Source organism: Salpingoeca rosetta, assembly GCF_000188695.1.
Source record: "Salpingoeca rosetta unplaced genomic scaffold supercont1.4, whole genome shotgun sequence".
Taxonomy (NCBI): domain Eukaryota; class Choanoflagellata; order Craspedida; family Salpingoecidae; genus Salpingoeca; species Salpingoeca rosetta.
Window position 1 is genome coordinate 416929 of NW_004754930.1, and position 9113 is coordinate 426041.

The 9113-nt window shown below is 55.2% G+C and overlaps 5 protein-coding genes across 5 annotated transcripts in view; 1 reads left to right on the top strand and 4 right to left on the bottom strand.

Moving 5' to 3' along the window:
• PTSG_01164 (uncharacterized protein) overlaps positions 1–555 on the bottom strand; it is a gene marked incomplete at its 3' end in the record, with an annotated part of 1019 nt that extends 464 nt beyond the window's left edge. The window contains exon 1 of the mRNA XM_004997076.1: positions 87–555. Within this exon, the coding sequence (XP_004997133.1) occupies positions 87–486 (400 nt within the window). The 5' untranslated portion in view covers positions 487–555. The remainder of the gene's footprint in view (positions 1–86) is intronic.
• A 238-nt stretch (positions 556–793) lies between these two features.
• Positions 794–2517, bottom strand: PTSG_01165 (uncharacterized protein; the record flags this gene model as incomplete). Its single annotated transcript, XM_004997077.1, has 6 exons — positions 794–869; positions 1056–1141; positions 1362–1452; positions 1763–1868; positions 1991–2026; positions 2325–2517. The coding sequence occupies 6 exons, from the start codon at positions 2515–2517 to the stop codon at positions 794–796; spliced, it is 588 nt and encodes a 195-aa protein (XP_004997134.1).
• Positions 2518–2926: 409 nt separating this feature from the next.
• On the top strand, positions 2927–4474 carry PTSG_01166 (ubiquitin-conjugating enzyme). Its single transcript, XM_004997078.1, has 4 exons — positions 2927–2983; positions 3260–3399; positions 3630–3832; positions 4148–4474. The coding sequence occupies exons 1-4, from the start codon at positions 2968–2970 to the stop codon at positions 4188–4190; spliced, it is 402 nt and encodes a 133-aa protein (XP_004997135.1). The 5' UTR covers positions 2927–2967; the 3' UTR covers positions 4191–4474.
• PTSG_01167 (cytochrome b5 type B) lies at positions 4445–6903 on the bottom strand. Its single transcript, XM_004997079.1, has 5 exons — positions 6489–6903; positions 6210–6246; positions 5942–6063; positions 5633–5685; positions 4445–5405 (listed from the first exon to the last, which is right to left on the bottom strand). The coding sequence occupies exons 1-5, from the start codon at positions 6825–6827 to the stop codon at positions 5336–5338; spliced, it is 621 nt and encodes a 206-aa protein (XP_004997136.1). The 5' UTR covers positions 6828–6903; the 3' UTR covers positions 4445–5335.
• Positions 6904–7033: 130 nt separating this feature from the next.
• The window catches only part of PTSG_01168 (fumarylacetoacetase), a 4911-nt gene continuing 2831 nt past the window's right edge, over positions 7034–9113 (bottom strand). The window contains exons 10-15 of the mRNA XM_004997080.1: positions 8774–8983; positions 8438–8513; positions 8240–8283; positions 7912–8013; positions 7520–7649; positions 7034–7286 (exon numbers count right to left, since the gene is read on the bottom strand). Of these exons, the coding sequence (XP_004997137.1) occupies positions 7216–7286; positions 7520–7649; positions 7912–8013; positions 8240–8283; positions 8438–8513; positions 8774–8983 (633 nt within the window). The 3' untranslated portion in view covers positions 7034–7215. The remainder of the gene's footprint in view (positions 7287–7519; positions 7650–7911; positions 8014–8239; positions 8284–8437; positions 8514–8773; positions 8984–9113) is intronic.

Here is a 9113-nt window from a genome sequence, read left to right on the forward strand (position 1 = left end):
ACACACACACACGCACACACACACACACACACACACACACACACACACAATAATAGCAGCAGCAGTAGCACCCGGTTCATTCGCACCTGGGCCTTTGTCCAGCTCAAAGACGGTGAAGGGAACGTTGCGTTCAGAGAAGATGTCTTTGGCACCGGAACAGAAGGGGCAGTACAAGGCTGAGAAGACCACCACCTTCTCGCTGCCAACCACGTTGCGAATCAGGGATGAAGCTGTCTCCACATCGTCCACCACCGCCGTTGCATTGCCAGCATCCCTGCTGCTGCTGGTGCTCATGGCGCGGTGCCTGGGTACAGCGGTCGGCTGCTGCGACACCGCCGCGCCCGTGGCGGCCAGCACGCTCGCCAGCGCTGTCTGTGGCCGAGCCAGGCGCAGCGTCATCGCCGCACCAGCCCGGCAAGGGGGCAGCAGCACCGTCAAGCGTGGAGCCGCCACGCGTGCGCTCGCGAGCAACCTTGCAGCCATCATCGTCAACAGTTGCGTGTCTTGTTGTTGTGCTTCAATTTGTTCTGGACACGTGGGTTTTGTTTTGGTTTCACATCAATGCGCGCGCGCGTGTGTGTGAATGAATGAGTGATGATGATGATGGTGGTGGTGGTGGTGGTGGTGTCGGCAGCAATGAAGATTGGTGACGGTGATGTGGCGTGTTGCGACGCAAAGCTCCTCGCGCTCGTGCTGCCTGCTGCCGGCGTGAGTTTACTGCAGGGATATTGTGTAATGTGTTCATGTCCCTCCGCATCAAGCATGTCACACAAGAAACAGTGGCTACACACGGTCACGCGCGCATGATCTGCCTCAGCAGCTGGTGGTTCTTCACCTCGCCGACACGCGTATCGAGCAGGTAGAAGAACCTGCCCATTCGTGATGTCCGTGCATTGGGGAAGCGGAAGGAGTGTTACAGCTGATCCTGCATCATGCACATCACCTGCTTCTTCAACAAACAACCACACTAACAAGACACAGACACACACACGCACGCAGACGTACACAGACGTACACACACAGACGCACACACGTACAGCCACGTGTGCCCTCACCTGTGCTGTTGAATACGGAAGGGGAGCATGTCCTTGCCAATGGCGCTCGTGCGCGCCGTCGAAAAGTCAACCGCATTCGCCGGCACCTGACACATGTTCAGGGTGTGTGTGTGTGTGTGTGTGTGTGTGTGTGTGTGTGTGTGTGTGTGTGTGTGTGTGTGTGTGTGTGTGTGTGTGTGTGTGTGTGTGTGTGTGTGTGTGTGTGATGCATACATCACAGCAAGCAGTCATGAACCCCTTCGACCCAACACAAACACACAAACACAGACAGACACACACAGACACGAGCACACAGCCACACCGCACCTCGAACTTGCGCCGGCCAAACATGGTGTATGTCTCCATCTGCAACACGGGGGCGGCCTGTCGCTTTTTCAACACCAGCTGCGTCACATATCTGCAGCCAGGAACAGAGATGTCAAGGGGAAAGGAGGGGAGCAAACGGCGCCGTCAATATGCTCGAAGATGTTGCGGTGGTGCCAGACTGAGCAGCCCCTCCCGCCTGCCAGCCGCGTTGGCGCGTTCCTTGTCAATTCACCAACACAAATTCTGTCAACAAGCACTTCTTCCCCGAGCCAAGCCTGCCTCTCCCATGCCCCCACACGCACAATACACACGCACACACAATACACACACACACTCTCTCTCTCACGCACACTCAATATACACGCACGCTCACTCACACACAATACACACACAATACAGACCTGCGAGGGATCATAACGCCCATGCCGCCAAAGATGGTTGCCATAAACAAGCAGGCAACCGTGAGCCCATATCGTTTGTAGAAGGCCATCTTCTCGCCACTGCCATCTGCACAACAGCAGCAACGAAGGCGGCAATGGCGGAGGTGAGAGCAGGAAGGTCGTGGAAGCATAGACAAGCAAGGCGGTGCGTTGACACATGTGTGTGTTGGCAGACACAAGACAACTCACCATCGGTGTGCTCGCGAACATCTGGTGCAAGGGATGCTGCACATTTGGCAAGGCAGGCAGGGAGTGTGGTTGTTAGGCAGTGCAGGGCGGGGGGAGGGATGACATGAAAGTAGGCCACTGTACAAACATAGGCTGCATGTAGACAAGATGTGCGCACACACACACACACACACACAGATACACACACGCACACACACACACACAGATACACACGGACACACAGATTCACACCCACACACACACGGACACACAGATTCACACCCACACACACGGACACACACACACACACACACACACGGATACACAGTTACACACACACACACACGCAAACTACCTGCGGATATCCAGAAGATGGACTGAACGATAGCTGTGAAAGACAGGAGGCGGAAGAAGCGGGTGCGATCGCTGTGGAAGATGAGCACGGAGCTGCCATTCTGAGAAGATGCGACGGCAGGCTTTGCACCAAAGGTAGGTCCCGGCTTGGGCACTCCATGCGGTCGACCTGCAACCCTCCGCCACGAACTCATCCTATTCACACAGGGCAGGGAGCGGGAGAGCGCAAAGAGGAGAAGATAGGAAAGCAGTTGCACACGCATGGGTGCAGTCACATATGATGAGCTGTCGCAACACACACACACACACACACACACACACACACACACATACTCACACACACACATACACACATACACACACATACACACACACACACACCTGCACAGGCAAGGGCGGTAGTTTGACAGGAGCGGTGCGCCTGCTCTCTGAAGTGCGCTTGCCCTTGTGACATGGCTCAACCCGATCCTTGCGCCCTCCCTCGTCGCCCGCGCAAGTCCAGCCAACGCTTGCTGCATCATCATCATTGTCGTGCTCGCTCAGTGGTTGCTTGTTGTGCACAGCACAACATTCATTCACAGGAGGAAGAGAAGAAGAAGAGAGAAAAAAAAAAGCAGCAAGGACAACCAAGACGACACACGACAATGGGCGAAGTTGTTGGTGAGTTGGAACGTGTGGCCTTCCGTTGCAGTGCAGACAAGGCGTGGCGCTGCTCTCGTGTGTGTGTGTGTGTGTATGTCCGTCTGTCTGTCTGTCTGACTGTTTGACTGTCTGACTGTCTGCCCTTCTGTGTGTGTGTGTGTGTGTGTGTGTGTGTGTGTGTGTGTGTGTGTGTGTGTGTGTGTGTGTGTGTGTGTGTGTGTCCTGCTTTCTGCACCCGTGCCACCACGTCTCTGTTGCCTCATGGCTGTGTGTGTGTGTGTGTGGCGCTTGTAGTTCCCCGCAACTTTCACCTCCTCGCGGAGCTGGAGAGCGGTGAGAAAGGACATGGCAATGGCATGGTGACATGGGGCCTGGACCGCGACGACGACCCTCTTCTGCACTACTGGAGGGGAATGATCATCGGCCTCGACCACGTACGTGTCTGTCTGTGTCTGTGCCTGTGTCTGTGTCTGTGTCTGTGTCTGTGTCTGTGTCTGTGTCTGTCTGTATCTATGTCTCTATCCGTGTCTGTGTCTGTGCCTTGTGCCCTGTGCTCTGCGCACGACTGCAAGTGCATGCATTCCGCTGACTTGCTCCTTGCACCGCACTGTGCCATGGTCACTCACCCCTCCTTGCCTTGTTCCCCCTCCCCACGCAAACACAGACGGTGTTCCAAGAGAACATGTATTCTGTGAAGATCTACTGCTCCGACGCGTACCCAGATGTGCCGCCACAAATCACCTTCGAGACGCCAATCAAGATGGACTGTGTTGATGCCAGCATGCAAGTGATTCCCGCAAAGGTTCCCGTCATGGCCAACTGGCGCCGCACCAACACCATGTACGACGCTCTCCAGGACATTCGCAGGTACGTGTGTGTGTGTGTGTGTGTCTGTGTGTGTGTGTGTCTGTATGCGTGCACCTGTGTGTGTGTGTGTGTCTGTATGCGTGCACCTGTGTGTGTGTGTGTGTATGTATGCGTGCACCTGTGTGTGTGTCTGTCTGTCTGTCTGTCTGTGTGTGCGTCTGTCTGTCCATCTGTCTGCATGCCTATGCCTGTCTGTGCACATGTGCAGGGCTGTGCGCACCGGTGTGTCCCTCTGCTTCTCAACGTCCCTCCTACCCCCCCCTTCCCCAATTGACATGCACCGCGCGCCATGCGACGCACCACACCAACACATAGGTTGATGGGAAGCAGTGCAAACCGCAAGACCAAGCAACCTTGACGTCCCCTTTCTCCTCCCTCCCAATGGATGTGCCAGCTAACTGTCGCCTGTTCTGTTGCTGCTTTCTTTCTGATGTGAACACACGCAACGACCCTCCCGCACACGGTTCTCTTGTTTGTTCATCGACCATGCTTATAAACCAATCCGCATCATCGCACAGCACGCCCTGTTTGTTGTTTGTCAACTTCCAACCCTCCATATCCCATTGTTCCTTGTGCCACTTCACCAAAAGAACCCTTCACCACCATCATAAAGCAGGATGACTGTTATTGGTTGTCTGTCGTAGTATGTATGTAATGTCGTCAATCACAAGCAAGAGAGAGAGAAAGAGGGGAGAAAGACACCTAGAACACGCACACACACACACACAACACGCACGAACACACATGCACAAACATGCAAGGGCACAAACAAACCCAATCCAACAGGCATCCGCTGGTCGGGTTCGAAGTCAAAGGGCGCATACGGCATTGGTCGAGCCACCACAACACGCACGAGGCAAGCGGGGCTGGGCGACGCGCACATGCTCACACGCACACAAAGGAAGGAGGGGAAAGCAGGCGGGGTTGAGGGTGAGGGAGGTCTCAAGCCGCACCGCTACAAAAGGAACCAAACATCAACCCAACCCAGGCCACCCACCGCCTCAATGGCAGCACAGGGGCTGCGAGTGAAATGTGCAGCTGCATGTGTGGCCGTATTGTGGGGCATCAAGGGAGGAGAGAGAAGCATGGGAAGTAAGGGGGTGCATACATGCTTGCGAACTGGCTAACTGGCTAAGACGCATGAGAACAGCTGCGAAAGAAGAACAGGCAACGCCATTGTAGGGCCTTGCCTCGCACAGACAACACACACACAGCACACAGCACACAAGCACACAACACACAAGCAAAAGCAAAAGCGCGCACAAACACACACATCCACACACAGGCACGAGCGCACGGAAAAGGAAGGGCATATGCGCCCGACCGAAACGGAGGAAAGGTGGAGCGAGTAAAGCAGAATTAAAGCAAGCTGGAGCGAGAAAGGCAAGAAAGGAGGGGGGGGGCAAGTATGATGATCATCCTGAGTCAACAAAGGGGGGAAGGGAGGCTTGCGGGCCTGAAGCGACACTCGAGTATCAGTTTCAGTCAAGCCAGCTTGTTGGTTCACTTGTTGAAGTAGAAGTACGCAACACCGGCACCGGCAACAACCGCGGCGAGCGCAACGTAGAGGAACCTGTTCCAACAGCACAAGAGAAACCAAAGGGCGTGCATGCGTGCGTGCGTGTGCGAGAGTGAGCGCGACAGATGAGAAAGGCGAGACAAGGTGGAATGGGAAGAGACATGAGTTGTGCCTTGGCGGAGAACAAGACAAGGCAAAACGACGTTGTGTAGCACGAACAGCAAGGCAAGAACGAGAACGAACATGAGTTCGCGTGTGGTGTTTGTTACTGCTGCACGCACCAAGATCCATCGCTCGAGGCCTGGGCGCGGGATGGTGCCTGTGGTGCGATGTTCTGCGACAACAGCGTATGAAAGCAAATGCAGTGGCCAAACGTGTGTGTACGTGAGAGTGAGAGAGAAAGTGAGTGAAAGCGCAGCCAGAGAGTATTGTTGTTGTTGTTGTTGTCGTCGTTGTTGTTGTATGGTGTGATATGCTGACGTCGCATGGTGCGTGCTGCGAAAGTGTCGAGGTGTACGCATGCATGCAAGCTTTGAGCGGATGCTGGCAGTTGGTTGGCAAGGGGTGGGCCGAAATGAAATTCAACGAACCGATTCTGTGGCGGCCTGGCCCTTCTCATCTGCAGGAAGCTCGCCAATGACAAAGTCACTGAGTTGCTCGCGGGCATCCTCGCTGTGACCAACATCCTCGAAACCCTCGGAGGCGTCCTTGCCTGCAAGATACCAGCCAGCACACGTTGAACCGGGGTCCATGAGTCACAGCAAGCGAAGCAAAGAGTACAGATAGCACGTGCATCGGAGCATCAACAAGCAAAGCAACAAGGAGCCAGCAGAAACACAAAGCAAGCTCCAGTCATACCTGCGTAGTCCATCATGACTTCCTCACCACCAGGGTGCTGCCAAGGACAACACAAGAATGTCATGTATGGTGAGTGCAAGTTCGGGGGATCGCTGGGCCCCATACACACACACACACACACATACACACGCATACACACGAAGCACAAACACACACACGCACACACACACACGCACGCACACACACACGCACGCACACACACACACAAAGCGACAGCGATGGCAGTGGAAGGCAGGCAGGCAAGGTCCTTGTCATGCACACACGCCTTCTTGCACGCACCTCGATAAGAAACTTGGTGACATCGTACACCTTGTCGTGGATGACCATGTAGCACGACTCGTTGGTGTTGTGCTTGGCGACCTCGGCATAGGAGATGGTCTTGGACATGGTGGCAGGTGTGGTTGTGGGAAGGGAAGGTGGTGGTTGGTGCTGGTTGGTGTGCTTGGCGGCTTGGATATGCTGGCTGGTGTCCACACGTGGTGTTTTGTGGTTGCTGCTTGTTGCTCCTTCTTCTTCTTTGGCTTGCTTGGCTTGCTGGTGTTTTGCCCGCACAAGCTGTGCTTTTTGAGCAGTCACGCAGATGGTGGGTTTCCCCGGAAATTTTATGCTCCAAACCATTCCAAACACCACAAAATGTAGCAAGTGCGACGCCAGCAGCGTTTGCGCTTGCGTGATGGTTGGTGGTGGTGTGTGGGGTGATGTGTTAATGATGCCATGATGCAAACGAATGATGGTGGGGGCGCTTGTTGTTGTTGTTGTTGTGATGTGATAAGATGTGACAATGACCTGCAGCACTTGAAATTGTGTGACGTGTGACACTTCACTTGATCAACAGAGTGTTTACTGAGAGTCGTGTGTGTTGGTTGGCACGAAGGAGAGATGATATGACATGACGGTGTCATCATCCGGAATTAAACCACACGGGCAAAGGCCCTGGCATGGTGAACACAGCAGCAATGCACGCATGGATGTGTGCACGCACAAGCACATGAGCGTGGACGTGGTTTTAGTCGACGCGCACGCGAGCAGGCAGGACCTTGCCAGAGCACTGGCCAAAGCCAACGCGGTAGCCATCGCCTGCAAAGGGGAAACAAAACATGTAAGATGTGTATGGGTGTTGAGAACGGGGGTGGAGGGCGCAGGTGAGTTTGTTCAGGAACACAGAGAGAGGCGAGGGGAAACACACGCACGCACAACACCACATCACGCACAACACCACACACACCACATCACGCACAACACCACGTCACACACACAACAGGACACCCGCAACACGACACACCACACCACACACAACACCACACACATACCCTGGCAGTGGCCTGCGAGGACAACGGTGTCGCCGTCCTTGAGGAACTTGCGCTTCTCGCCATCGCCAACATCAAGCTCCTTGGTGCCCTTCCACGACAGCTCAATCATGGAGCCATACGCGGACGGGTCCTGTGAACCAAAACATGGTGACAAGGGAGGAGAAGAGGGCATCGTCAAGTGGGCCGTCACAAAGTACGCGGGAGAAGGGGGTGCAGTGATCAAACATGACTACCAACATGCACATGCACACGCACAACACACACACACACACAACACACACACACAAAACACACACACACACAAAACACACATACACACACACAAAACACACACAAAACACACACACACACACGCACAGCACACACATACACAAACACACACAAACACGTACGGTGCCGCTGATGGTGCCAGAGCCCATGAGGTCGCCTGGGCGAACGTTGCAGCCCGTGATGGTGTGGTGGGCAAGCTGCTGCTTCATCGTCCAGTACATGTGCTGCTCGCGCACGCATGGAGATGATGGCGAGAACGGTAACAGGCAAGGTGAAACGCAAGGGGGGAGCAAGGAAGGAGGTGAGTGCGTGGGAGTGCACGTCGGCGGCAGAGGGCAAAAAGTGATCGAAACAGAGTGAAGCCAAGTGGGAGGTGAGTCGAGGAAGAAGGTTGGGAGGACGAGTGACGCCAGGCATGCAACCGCATGCATCCAGGAAGGTGCTGCGAACCTTGAAGTTGGTGTTGGCAACCACCTTGCCGCTGCCGCCCTCGGCTGCACAATAGGCACGACAAGATGAACACGGTAGCCAGTCAGCAGCAAGCTTCAACACGAGGGGAACCTTACATCCTCAACAACAAGTGCGGAGCTGAACCCCATCAAGCGGTCTCTCTCATCCACACCTCACACTCCAACCACCATCACTCACGGACGATCTTGACAGAGAGCTTGATGTCAAACGAGTAGGGGTCGTCGTGCTTCAGATAAGGCAGGGGAGCGGGCTCCTGTGGTGTGTGTGTGTGTGTGTGTGTGTGTGTGTGTGTGTGTGTGTGTGTGTGTGTGTGTCATTTCACTCTTCTTGACCCTCGTCCTCATCCTTCATCTTCAGACAACTTGATTCCCTTCCTGCCTGCTGAGTCTGGCTCATACCCACTTGAAAGAAGATGCACGCTTCGCGAGGCCGGTTTGCCAGCTTGTCTCCGATGCTGCTCCGAGCAGCGGCTGTTGTGGTTGTGGCAGCCCTTGCCGTGGCAGCAACGTGCACGCTGGCCACAACGACAACGGACGGCGGCACCACGGCGTCCAATGTCGACAGCGCCGGGTGCCTGTGGGAGTGGCAGTACACGCCATGCAGCGCGCCGTGCGATGGAGGCACCTTCTCGCGACACAAGGTTGTGCTGAGCCGGCCAGACTCCAACGCCACATGCGAGGTCATTGCCAACCAGACAAGCATCCCCTGCAACACATTTCCCTGCTCGGCTACTGGCGACGACCAGCAGCAGTACATGGAGGACCCGGAGCTGCGTGTGAGCGACGGCAACATCATCGTTGCCCTGCCCACCACGGCCAACGACTTGCGCATCGTGCGAGGAAGCGCCAACGAG

What these genes read in the sequence shown, in the direction of transcription:
- PTSG_01167 (XM_004997079.1), bottom strand. Translation starts at nt 6,827, where the DNA reads ATGGTTTGGAGCATAAAATTTCCGGGGAAACCCACCATCTGCGTGACT. An exon ending in GCCAGGCCGCCACAGAATCG is followed by an intron (nt 5,686 to 5,941) that starts GTTCGTTGAATT and finishes CTGTTGTCGCAG; the next exon opens with AACATCGCACCACAGGCACC. An exon ending in GCCTCGAGCGATGGATCTTG is followed by an intron (nt 5,406 to 5,632) that starts GTGCGTGCAGCA and finishes CTGTTGGAACAG; the next exon opens with GTTCCTCTACGTTGCGCTCG.
- PTSG_01166 (XM_004997078.1), top strand. An exon ending in TGATCATCGGCCTCGACCAC is followed by an intron (nt 3,400 to 3,629) that starts GTACGTGTCTGT and finishes ACGCAAACACAG; the next exon opens with ACGGTGTTCCAAGAGAACAT. An exon ending in GCTCTCCAGGACATTCGCAG is followed by an intron (nt 3,833 to 4,147) that starts GTACGTGTGTGT and finishes ACCAACACATAG; the next exon opens with GTTGATGGGAAGCAGTGCAA.